General features: G+C 46.7%; 1 protein-coding gene across 1 annotated transcript in view; it reads right to left on the reverse strand.

Annotated features, from left to right (window-relative positions):
* Positions 1-13,199, reverse strand: part of BRIP1 (BRCA1 interacting DNA helicase 1) — a 123,866-nt gene that overhangs the window by 35,747 nt on the left and 74,920 nt on the right. Inside the window, exons 14-15 of the mRNA XM_087717098.1 lie at positions 10,578-10,737; positions 8,630-8,751 (exon numbers count right to left, since the gene is read on the reverse strand). Coding sequence (XP_087573224.1) covers positions 8,630-8,751; positions 10,578-10,737 — 282 coding nt within the window. The remainder of the gene's footprint in view (positions 1-8,629; positions 8,752-10,577; positions 10,738-13,199) is intronic.

Here is a 13,199-nt window from a genome sequence, read left to right on the forward strand (position 1 = left end):
GCAGCAAAGCAGAAGCTGACATCCGGCCGTCCCCCGGAAAAAAGGCTGTCAGGCCTGGAAGAAAAAACAAACAAAACAGACAAACAACAAACAAACAAGAGAGGGAAAGGAGAAAAGTCAAGGCTTGTCGGGATAAGCAGCATAAAATTTCTGGAGTAAGCGGGGAGCACGAACGTGGGACTTATCAACCCATTCCGTGTGGGAGGGGGGAAAATGTTTCCAAGCCACAAGGTATTGGATGCGATTACGGTGCCTTCGGGAATCCAGAATGTCCCGGACCTCAAAATGATGTTCCCCATCAATAAGCAACGGAGCAGGTGGAGGGTCATCTGCGGGCCGTAGGTCAGACACCCGAACTGGCTTGATGAGGTTGATATGGAATACCGGATGGATCCGGTTAAGATGTTTGGGCAATTGCAAACGAACAGAAACAGGATTGATAACTTTCAAAATTGGGAAAGGGCCAACATACTTGGGACCCAATTTCTTTGACTTTTGTGTGGTATGCAAGAATTTCGTGGACAAATACACTAAATCACCAACGTGGTACTCATAAGGCTGAGAGCGTTTCTTATCAGCCTGCTTCTTATGAGCCTTGTGGGCGGCGTCCAAGGTGGAAAGAGTGAGGGGCCAAAGGCGACTGAGACGTTCACTCCAGTCTGCAACGGAAGGAACCTGAGGCTGGGCCGTTGGCAGTTCTGGGATAGGAACAAAATCCTGGCCGTAAACGACCCGGAAAGGGGTGAAACCAGTGCTGGAGTGAACCGAATTGTTATAGGCCACTTCAGCGTGTGGTAACAAGTCCACCCAATCGTCCTGTTGATAATTGATGAAACAACGTAAATATTGTTCAAGGACGGAATTAGTACGTTCACAGCCGCCATTAGTCTGAGGATGGTAGGCGGAGCTAAGGCCCTGGGCGGAGCCAATACGTGCGAGGAACTCCTTCCAAAACTTGGATGTGAATTGGACCCCACGATCGGAGATAATACGGTCGGGGACCCCATGCAAGCGATATATGTGGGAAAGGAAGAGCTTAGCCAACGCCTTGGCGGAAGGAATCTTGTGGCACGGCACGAAATGAACCTGCTTGGAGAACAAATCAGTAACTACCCAGATAACCATGTGCCCCTGGCTCTCGGGAAGGTCCACAATAAAGTCCATAGAAATCTCCTTCCACGGGGCAATGGGGCGGGCGACGGACTGCAGAAGTCCGTGTGGTTTCCCCGGAGGCTTTTTGGCGGTAGCGCAAACCGGGCAGCTGGATACATAAAGTTCAATGTCCTTTTTTAAAGAGGGCCACCAGAATTGTCTCTTCACGAGGTGCAAAGTTTTTACGAACCCAAAATGACCCGCCATCCTGGAGTCATGAGCGCGACGAAGGACCACAAGACGTAGGGAAGCGGGGATGTATAATTTAGCCCCAATCCACGGTAGATCGTCCCTCATGGTGCACTCGTCCCGATGGTTCAGGAACCAGTCGTCTTGGGGAAGAGCCGCTTTGAGGTCAGAAAGCAGATCGTGAGGCACGTCCTTTTGAGCCTTGGTCTGGTGACGTGTGAGCACCGGAGCTGCCAAGAGCGGTTGGACGATACTCAGCTTGGAACAATTATACTGAGGTAACCGGGACAAAGCATCGGCCATGAAGTTCTTTCCGCCCGGGATATACTTTAGCGTGAAATTGAAACGGTTAAAATATTGGGCCCAACGCATCTGCTTTGGGGAGAGACGGCGAGGCGTGCGCAACGCCTCCAAATTCTTGTGGTCAGTCCACACCTCAAAAGGGTGTTTAGAGCCTTCAAGGAAATGGCGCCAAGTGGCGAGGGCCCAACGGACTGCAAAAGCCTCTTTCTCACAGACCGCCCAGCGCCGTTCCGTGTCAGTGAGTTTACGTGAGGTGTACGCGCAAGGCTGTAAGGTACCTTGGTCATTGGCTTGTAGCAGAACTGCCCCAACTGCGACATCACTGGCATCAGCCTGGACAACGAACGGTTGGTTGAGATCAGGATGTTTAAGAACTGGTTCAGCGGCAAAAAGGCGTTTAAGCTTTTCGAACGCCGCCTGGCATTCCATGGTCCAGTCCAAAGGCTTACTGGGTTTAGGCTTTGGTTCGCCTTTAGTTTTGAGCAAATTAGTAATAGGGAGAGCAACGTCGGCAAAAGAGGGAATAAATTGACGGTAGAAATTAGCGAAACCCAAAAATTGTTGCAGTTGTTTACGAGTTTTGGGAGCGTCCCATTCAGTGACCGCCTTTACTTTCTCAGGGTCCATTTCAACGCCATGAGGGGAGATACGGTAGCCCAGATAGTCAATAGTAGTTTGGTGAAACTCACACTTAGACAATTTGGCATACAGGTTGGCAGCACGGAGTTTTTTCAAAACAGTGCGCACCAGATTGACGTGGTGGTCGTAAGAGCGGGTATAAATGAGGATATCGTCCAGATATACGATAACGCCCTTATAGAGATGATCGTGCAGGATCTCATTAATAAATTGCATGAATACAGCAGGAGCCCCCTGTAGGCCAAAAGGCATAACCCGGAACTGGAAACAACCAAGAGGACAGTTAAAGGCGGTCTTCCATTCGTCCCCCTCCTTAATGCGAACCCTATAGTAAGCTTCTCGCAGATCCAATTTTGTGAAGATGCGACCCTTCCCCAGTTGCGCCAACAAGTCCTTCATCAAGGGTAGTGGGTAGAGGTTTTGAGAACAGATGGCGTTAAGGTTCCTAAAGTCACAACATAAACGAAGAGACCCATCCTTCTTCTCACGAAATAGCACAGGGGCCGCCACCTTGGGTCGGGCCGGTTCAATGAAACCACGTTTCAAATTTTTGTCAATGAAAGAACGCATCTCCTCCATTTCCCTGGGTGACATGGAGTAAATGCGGGGTTTTGGGAGTTTGACCCCGGGCAAAATGTCAATGGAGCAATCAGTAGGCCTGTGGGGGGGCAGAATGTCCGAAGATTGCTCGCTGAAGACTTCCTTAAGATCCAAATATTCTTTCGGAATTTTCTCCTCTCCTGCAATCCTCTCCTGCCCCCTAGCGGCTACTTCAGGAACATTAGTGACGTCAGGTCGGTTTGGAGAGCCCTCCCCCACTGGAGGGACTTTGGAGCGAATACGCAAGCGGCCTGTCCGCCAATTTATGTGAGGGTTCCATTTCCGGAGCCACGGGATGCCCAAAATAAGTGGTCTGTCCATGCCAGGTGCGACCACAAAAGAGATTAATTCAGTGTGGGTACCCATTTTCATTTCCAAAGGCTCAGTAAAAAAATGGGCGCCCCCCCCCCCCCGCAACCGATCCGTCTATCTGGCAAAAAACAATAGGGATTTTCAAAGTGCGCAATTTGAGGCCTAATTTCTCAACCATGGCTGGGTTGATCATGGACCGGGAACAGCCGGAATCCAGTAATGCTAGGAGGGTGGCAGGTGTTCCCTCAGGAGGAACTTTTAATTCAATAGGGAGTAGAAGGGGCCCCTTGTTTGAACTCACCCAGTGAGGTGAAGTGTCGTCATCCGAGTCATCAGAAGAAGAGGAGTTAGCATCCGCGTCATCCTTCAATGGTTGGGCAAGAGGAGGGGGGTTGGTTTCTCCAACGAAAGCCGTTTCCCTCTTTTTCTTTTCAGAGCCTCTTGCAGGTTTCTCCTCACGTCTGGGAGGGGGTTGGGCAGAGAGGGGTGATTTCGCCCGACAGAGGGGGGCGGTATGCCCAAGCTTGCCACAGCGAAAACATGTTAAAGGTCTGGAGGAGCCAGAAGGGGGCTCTCTCGTGTCGCCTCGGCGTTTGGAAAGCGCTTGAGTAGTAGGAGGGGGGAGGGACTTGGCAGCCCTTTCCTTCCGCTTCCTTCTTTCTTCAGTGGCATAACGCAGACGAATTAAGTCAAGCTCAGCGTCAGCAGCATGCTCAAACCAAGTGATTAAACGTCTCGGCAGGTTACGATTGACACATTGTTGATAAATGTCAGCGTTTAAACCTTCAGCAAATCTGTCCAGAAGCGCATCCTCCCCCCAGCCTCTCATGTACTGAGACAGACATTGAAATTCCTGGATGTATTGGGCGACCGGTCTATCGTCTTGGTCGAAGGTTAAAAACTTTAATTTGTTCCGCTTCTCAGTTAACGGGTCATCAAAACGTTGGCGGAAAGCCGCCATAAAACGGTTGAAATTCCCCAAGAGAGGAGAACCAGACATATGCAAAGCAGTCGACCACGTAGCCGCTTCACCATCCAAAGATAAAAGAACCATTCTGACCCTTAAAGTGTCAGATTCAAAGTCCCGGCCATAAATCTCCATGTAATTAAAGACTTGCATAAGAAAGGAGGGAAGGTTGGCTGAAGTACCATTAAAACGCACAGGCAAGGGAGGGATTTTAGCCATCCGATGTCTTCGAGGGGGAGCCTGGGGCGGAGGTCCCCTTTGATCAGCAAAACCTCTAGCCGCAGGGGGTGATACAGGCCGAGGGGTGGGTGGGGGAGAATCCTGGCGTGGGTGACGTTGCCAACTTCTCCAGTCTCTTTCCTCCTCCCCCCTCCTGTCCTCCAAAAATGTTTGACCCCAATAATCAGGTAACTCACTCCGCTGGGGTTTTCTCACGGGGCCCTGGTGCTGATAACTTCTCCATTCTGCTTCATCGCCTCTTTGGCTCCAATAGTCAGGGAACTCACCCGCCTGAGGTTTTCTCACGGCACCTGGCTCCAGCGAAGTTTGGTGAGGTGGTCTCTGGGTGAGTCCAGCATTCCAGCTTGTCTCTATTTCTCTTTGCCCCACTGAAGTTGACCAACGGGGTAGGGGGGAAGGCTCAGGCTGACTGGAAATTTGCAGTTGAAATAAATCTTCGTGCAGAGGTCGGTCAGACGGGCTGGGCTGGTGTAACGAAAGGTCGGGAGGTCCCAGTTCACTGGGATCCGTCCCTCCAGCGGCGCCTTCCTCCTCTCTGGTCGGAGAAGACATTATGTCCCTTCTCGGTAGACGTAAATCTCCTGGAAAGGGATATTATTCAGATCTTGCTTCTTGTCACGCCCCACTCCATTCCATAATTAGGAAAGAAGACCAAGAGACTCCATGGGTTGGAAATCCAAAGTACTTTTACTAATTATAAATGGTAAGCGAGCAGTAGTGAAGCAAGATCTGAATAATATGGCGCGAAAGCAATTGATATATAGCAAAGCCCGTTCCCCCCCCTTAGGATCAAAGCTCCAGTCCAATCATAAGTCCTTCAAATGTCAGGTGTGAGATAACTTCAAAAAGACAGGCCAAGATGGAATGTGAAGGCCGTTGATGCAGGCGGGAAACACGTACGCATGCGTAAACCCCAACGACTGGAACATCCTAGAACATTCCTTCAGCAGTCCTCCAGCACATCAATTAAAAACCCTCCCACATACACGCCCCCCCCCTTCCCGTTCCATGGCAGCTGAAGCAGCAGCAAAGCAGAAGCTGACAGTAGGTAAACACAACCAACTCAACTTTCAGGAAAACTATCCAAAAAGCAAAATTGAGGTGTAGAAATGCTTAGGAGAATATAGTTTAAAAACACCCCCCCCCCAACAACAGTACAACTATAAGGTAAAGGTTCCCCTTGCACATATGTGCTAGTCATTCCTGACTCTAGGGGGCGGTGCTCATCTATGTTTCAAAGTCAAAGAGCCAGCACTGTCCGAACCTGGGCTATATTACATATTAGGCAGAGATCTATACTAGTCTCCCTTTATTTATTTATCAGCACAAATACAACAAATGTAACAAAAAGGCAACAGTAAAAATATTGGGTTTCTGCCTGGATGGTCTCTTGTGACGAGCCGAAGGACAGAGAATGGAAGTAGTGATCTTCCTCCCATATTTGGGCATACCGGGGGTTATAAAATCTAATAGATATCTTTCACCTTGGCTTGGCTGATAACGGATAAGAGCCTGTGGCCCAATGGCTAAGATGTCTGCCTAATATGTAATATAGCCCAGGTTCAAATCCCAGTAAGGGTATGGCTAGCTGATGAGAGCTAAATAGCTTGAAATAGATCTATACTAGTCTCCCTTTATTTATTTATCAGCACAAATACAACAAATATATATCATATCTATCTACAGTATCTCTCTCTCTTATCTATCTGTCTATCATATCTATCTACAATATCTATCTATCTATCTATCTATCTGTCTGTCTGTCTGTCTGTCTCTCTTTCCCTTATCTCTTTCTCTATCTCAACTAAGTTTCTCTTTCTTCTATCATCTATCTATCTATCTATCTATCTATCTATCTATCTATCTATCTATCTATCTATCTATCTATCTATCTATCCATCCATCAATCTCATCTATCTCTTTCTCTTATCTCTCTCATCTATCTATCTATCTATCTATCTATCTATCTATCTATCTATCTATCATCTATCTATCTATCATCTCTCTCTCTATATATATATATCTACTCTCTCTCTCGCTCGCTCTCTTTCTCTCTCCTTTCCTATATCCTATCCTATCCATCTATCTATCACACCCCTTAAAGGCTCAATTCCCCTCCTCCTGCACCCTTCATCCAAGTGGCAGAGATACAGGAACATTCCAAGCAGGGGAGCCCTTTCCAGGTTTCTCAAGCCACGGCACCCAGAGGCCTCCGCAACCGAAGTTGTAACCCACAGCGGCGCATCCCAACCTCTCATCAGTTCCCAACCACTCCTCACCCAGCACCTGGGACACTTTGGAGGGCTGCAAAGAAGCCCCTTGATTAAAATCAGATGCAAGCCAACCTCTCCTCTGCAGAGCCAATTTACTTCCGCTGAACCAGAAGTGGAGGAGGAGGAGGAGAAATAAATAAATAAAAATAAAACGGCGTCCCCTGGAGCAACAATGTGCATCTGGAGCAGCGTCTAAGGTGAAGTGGTAAGTGTCAGCCGCCCTTCCAAGCCCCCTGGTGATAGCTTCGTTTTTTCAAGCCTTCAACATACTTTGACAGTGAAGTAAAAACTTAAAGGTCAGTGCTACTTGTTAAGGACAAGCTGAACACAGGGAAACACACACACACACTCCGAGACACACACCAGTTTGGAGTTTCCTCTCCTTCCACTGGAATCCGAAAAGGAATTTCGCCAAGGAAAAAGGAGAAGTTTCTTCCTTGCATGAATATTTTATCGAAAGGGGCTCTCCAAGGAGTCTCTTTAGGAGAAAAGGTCTTTATAGATCCCGGCAAAGGCTAGGAGGAGTTAGTGATCGGGGCTAGGCCTTTTGCCACGATGCAAAAAAAGATGTGGAGACTCTAAAAAGAGTGGGAAGAAGAGAAACAAAGATGATTAGGGGACTGGAGGCTAAAACATACAAAGAATGGTTGCAGGAACTGGGTATGTCTAGTTTAATGAAGAGAAGGACTAGGGGAGACGTGATAGCAGTCTTCCAATATCTCAGGGGTTGCCACAAAGAAGAGGGAGTCAAACTATTCTCCAAGGCACCTGAAGGCAGGACAAGAAGCAATGGGTGGAAACTAATCAAGGAGAGAAGCAACTTAGAACTGAGAAGGAATTTCCTGACAGTGAGAACAATTAATCAGTGGAACAGAAGTTGCCTCCAGAAGTTGTGAATGCCCCAACACTGGAAGTCTTTAAGAAGATGTTGGATAGCCATTTGTCTGAAATGGTATAGGGTTTCTTGCCTGAGCAGGGGGCTAGACTAGAAGACCTCCAAGGTCCCTTCCAATTCTCTTATTCTTTGAAAGGTCTCTTTGACTGCCTAAGATCCCTGAGCAAACATAATATATTTGAGACTCTGGAAAGAGTGCAGAGAAGAGCAATGAAGAGGATTAGGAGACTGGAGGCCAAAACATATGAAGAATGGTTGCAGGAATTGGGTATGTCTAATCTAATGAAAAGAAGGACTAGGGATGATATAATAGCATGCCAATATCTAAGGAGCTGTCATAGAGAAGAGGGGGTCAACCTATTCCCCAAAGCAGGGGTCTCCAACATTGGCCACTTTAAGACTTGTGAATTTCAACTCCCAGAGTTCCTCAGCCAGCTGTTCTGACTGAGGCTTCCCAAGAGCATGAAGCAAACTGCTTGTCCCAACAAAAACCCCTTTTATTAATTGATTGTGAATTCTGCTCCTTCACATCCAGCAAAGTCTTTCAAAGGAGGATTTACAGTCACAGACCTTACCTGGCTTGGAGAGCTGCCAGGCTGAGATCTGCAAAACTTGGCAAGGAGCCTCGGAGAGTCACGAACCAATTAAGCGAACTAATGGTCTCCTGCAAACTCCACTCCCCTTTTGCTCCTCTTTTATGTCCTCTGGGAGGGGCCATTCACCGTCCAAGTCGGCCCCTGTTTTTTAGCTGTTCCTTTCCTCTGGCAACTCTGTGCATGCGCATACTGGCTCCAGCTGTTTCTCTGCCTCACTGCTGTCTGATTCCGAAGGCAGCTGATAACTGTCAGACGGCCCTTGCCCCCGACACAGAGCCCTCATTAGAACCTTCCCCAGACTCCAAGACTGGCCCATCTTCCTCCCCAACCTCCTCACTGTCCGAATCTGCTGCCAGCTCTGCTGCCAGGACACAACACACTTAACAACGTACATTTTGAGCCCCATTGTGGTTGTAAGTTGAGGACTGTCTGTACACCTCCAGTGACTTTAAGCATCTCCTACCTGAAGGTCCTTCAAGTTTGGAAATGGAATTCCAATGGTGAGAACCGCCCGGGCGTTGTCATCGGAGAAATCCAGGCCTTCGCTGACTTTGCCTCTGCACACAGCAATAAGCAGCGCTCCATCTGAAGCAAAAGAAGGCAACCATCTAACATCATCCAAGTAGCCCTTGATTTATGACCACTCATTTAGCGACCGTTTGAAGTTACAACGGCAGTGAAAAAAGTGACATATGGCCATTCACACTTAAGAAGGGTAGTGTCAGAGGTTCCAAGTAGCAACCCCAACGAAAGAAGACTCCAAGATTTGAGTTTCCTGAAAGTTCCACTTTATTAAGGATGACATATTGGCACATCTGGGAGAACCCGAATCTGAAAATTTCCAGGTTTTCCCCACCCAACAGGAAGTCCAGGTCCCTGCCCAGCAACCACATCAGGGATGGGTTCCTACCAGTTCGGCTGAACTGGTAGTGGTTTGGCGGCCTGAATTGCAGAGACCCAGGCCTGCCATGCCCCCAAACCAGTTTTCCCGGTGGTGCCATAGGTGCCGCCATCTTGTTTTTTGCTCCTACGAATGCGCAGAGCATTTTTTATTGCATTGCGCATGCACCACGCATGAAGTGCGCATGTACGAACCGCTGGAAGTGACTGCCGGAACCCACCCCTGACCCACATGTCCATCACATGATCCAATCAGACACCATCCAAAAACTGGAGATGGCACCCAATCACCCCATCCCAGCTGCAGGGCAAGGTGTCCTTGTCTCTCAGAGAAAAGAATGTTATTTTGACTAGACAGGTAGATAGATAGGTAGACAGGTAGATAGAGATAGAGATGTATGTATGTATATATATATATGTATGGGTGTAGAAATCTTAATATAATATAACGAATATAACAATGCAATATAACATTGCATAACAATGCAATGTATATGTGTTTCTGTGTATGTATGTATGTATGCATGTATGTATATATGTATATGGTGGCACAGTGGTTAGGATGCAGTATTGCAAGCTACTTCTGCTGGCTGTTCAGCAGTTCGATCCTGACCGGCTCAAGATTGACTCAACCTTCCATCCTTCTGAGGTCTGAAAACTGAGGACCCAGATTGTTGGGGGTGGGGGGCATATTCTGACTGTAAAACCGCTTAGAGAGGGCTGTAAAGCACTGTAAAGCGGTGTATAAGTCGAAGTGCTAGTGCTAGTCCTATAGCATGTGTATATGTGCATTATGCATGTGTATGGGTTGATATATACCATATTTTTGGGACTATAAAATGCACCGGTGTATAAGATACATCAAGATTTCAAAGAGGTAAGTAAGAAAAAAAAGTTTTTGTCCTCCCTGGCACCCAGGATCACTCTGCAAAAACACCCCCGTTTTTCACCAAAATGGGAACATTTTCCCTTCCCCCAGCCCTGCTGAAGCCTGCAGAGTGCTTCTAGGGAGTGGGGGAAAGGCAAAAACACTCCTGTTTTTGCAAAAGACACCTTGTTTTTCGCCCATTTTTCACAAAAATGAGATGAGGTGGGTGGGGTGGGAGGAAAAAATGGCTATATTTGGTGTATAAGATCCGTCAACATTTCCACGCTCTTTTAGGGGGGAAGGAGTGTCTTATACTCCGAAAAATACGGTACTTTCTTTTAAGAGCAGGCAACAGAATTTCATTTTTTAATGTGTGTCAGTGTGCTCACAGTAGAAAATGACAATAATCTTATCTTATCACCACCCCTCACCTCCCATGTGCTTTACTTAACAATAATGGTGATCCACTCAACAACACTGGCAGAAAAGGTTGTAAAATTGGGTGCAACTTTCCTTAGCAACGGAAATTCCGGTTCTAACTTTGATTGTTGAAGTTGAAGATCACCTGTATATATGGTGGAATCTTGCTCCAGTCAACCTTTATCCCTACCAAGGCTTACAGTTCCTGCGTTTTTTTACATACCTTTGCCGTTTTTAGACTTGATGGCATCGGAGTATATTTGAAGCAGCTCATCGAAATCAGCTTTGTCACCTCCTTTGGGTTCCACAATGACCGTTTTAATCAACTCAAGCTTCTCCCACAAGCTCGTGTGCAGCCAGCGATCCTTCAGCTTATCTAACATCTCCACAGAGGATCCAAAAAGAAAACCACGGGATTATAAACCAAACAAGAAAAGAAATGGATACAGGCAGTCCTCGATTTACAATCATTCTTTTAGTGAAGGCTCAACGTTACACCGACACTGGAAAAAAACGACCATCTATGGCCATTTCTCACACTTATGACCATGGCAGGTCATGTGATAAAAAAGGGGGGACGATCACTTGAATCTGAGACAGGAGTTTGCAGCCACCGCCAAAAAAGCTAATACAATCCTGGTGTCAACTCCTAACGTTGCCAGTGAGAGGAAAGGTGGGGGGGAGGCGCATTCCACGCATACTTTGGGCTAAAGTTGAATTACTGCAGCAGGCTTGGGAGGGGTGCACCTCATTGGGGAATGTGATTTATGACACAGACTGAGGGGAGGGAAGAAACAGGGGTAAAGTTCAACTATAACTCAAACAAAGCTTAGATCTGACTGTGAAAAGGCCTTGCCTTAATGGTGCTCCTAAGAAATGACTAGTTTTGTATTGAAACTTGGCTCGAGACTCATGAATCAATTAGGGCATTTTTAGGAAACCTGACACCTGGACTGTATGAACAGAGGCACAGAATCAAGATCACGTGACGCATTAGTACCACTTTATAAAACATTAGTGAGACCACACCTGGAATACTGCAACCAATTTTGGTCACCATTCTACCAAAAAGAAAAAAAGAAAAAAGGTTGAGACTTTAGAAAAAGTTCAGAGAAGATCAATTAAGATGATCAAAGGCTTGGAGACTAAAACATATGAAAAATGGCTGCAGGATTCTGGTTTGGCTAGTCTAAAGAAAAGAAGAATTAGGGGTGACATGATAGCAGTCTTCCAGTATTTGAGGGGATGCCACAAAGAAGGCGGGGGGGTCAACTTATTCTCCAAAGCACCAGAGGGGTAGGAAAAGAAACAATGGACATTGGGTTGGGCAGAGAGAAAGCGATTGCCCACAAGATCAGCCAGTCGGCTTTCATGCCTAAGGCAGAACTAGAACTCACTGTCCCCTGGTGACTGGCCCCAGGACATTCCGCCGGCTTTCATGGCTAAGACGGAACTAGAAATGATATAGGGTTTCCTGCCTGAGCAGGGGGTTGGACTAGAAGACCTCCAAGGTCCCTTCCAACTATTCTATTCCATTCTTCTATTCCATGCCACTCCACTCCATCCTTCTAGTCTATTCTATCCCATACTTCTATTCCATTTCATTCTATTTTATGTAAAAGAACACAGCTCATTAGCAGACATTTTAAACAACCTATCTATGACCTTTGCCCTTTTGTAGTGTTGAATCCGATGTTTCTTTCGCCCCTTGACACTTCAAGGATCAGTGTCGGATATGGCTGAGATACAGGTGGTCCTTGACTTACAACCATTCTTTCACCGTTCCAAATCAGAGTCCAAGGCGGAGTTATCCTTAAAGTTCCAATTTAATAAAACAGACATGTTGGCAACCATCTGTGGAAATCCCAATTCTGAACACTTCCTGGGATTCCACCCAGTTGAAAATTCATGACTTATCCCCACACCCATAAATCCATCACATGGTCCAATCTTCTTTGGCCACGCTGGCATCTCCACCCAGCTGGTTCCGGTCAGGTGTAGAGGTGTGGAGACAAAAGATGACCTTGGCCTTCTAGAAAAGAATGACAACAACACATTCCACCGTTCTACTCCTTTCTATTCCCCCATTCCAACTATTACACTAATGAAACAGCATATTGAAATAATAAAAAGTGTGGCAGGCCAAAGATCCTAAAAGGAACATAACTACAGGCCTGACACATTCGTTTAGTGACCGTTTGAAGTTACAATGAAAAAGGTGATCAGGGACCATTTTTCCCATTTTAGGAATGTTGCGTCATCCCCATGGCTGCATGAACAAAATTCAAATGCTTGGCACTGGCTCATATTTACAATGGTTGCAGTATCCTGGGGGTCACGTGATTGCCTTTTTGCGACCTTCCCAGCTGGCTTCCAACAAGCATGGGGGGGGGGTGTCAGATTCCCTTAATGACTTCATGATTCACTTAACAACTGCAGCAATTCACTTAACATCTGCAAGAACAAAAAGGGTAATAAAATCAACATGGTGACTTATGAAAAGCCTCTTTGGTTCGCAAGGGAAATTCCGCTCCTAATTTTTTCTGACTCAATTATGGTCATAAAGTGAGGACAGCTTGCACTAAGAAACTGATAGCCTCTCTCGAGTGAGTACAATCTTAGGATGCTTGATGCCCAGAGTCCAACTTTTGAGCTTCATCAGCAAGGTTAAAGCATTCATGAATGAAGACAAGGTATCAATCAAAGGAGCCAAAACTGGAATTACTGTTTTTTGCTTGTTTCCCCACCTCCCTCCAACAGCACTCTACAATACAATAGAACAGCAGAGCTGGAAGGGGGTTGGAGGTCTTCTAGTCCAACCCCCTGCCTAGGCAGGAAACCCTAT

This window comes from Thamnophis sirtalis, unplaced genomic scaffold (genome assembly GCF_051295495.1).
Source record: "Thamnophis sirtalis isolate CommonGarterSnake01/CBP01778 unplaced genomic scaffold, rThaSir2_p1.2 scaffold_6, whole genome shotgun sequence".
Taxonomy (NCBI): Eukaryota; Metazoa; Chordata; class Lepidosauria; order Squamata; family Natricidae; genus Thamnophis; species Thamnophis sirtalis.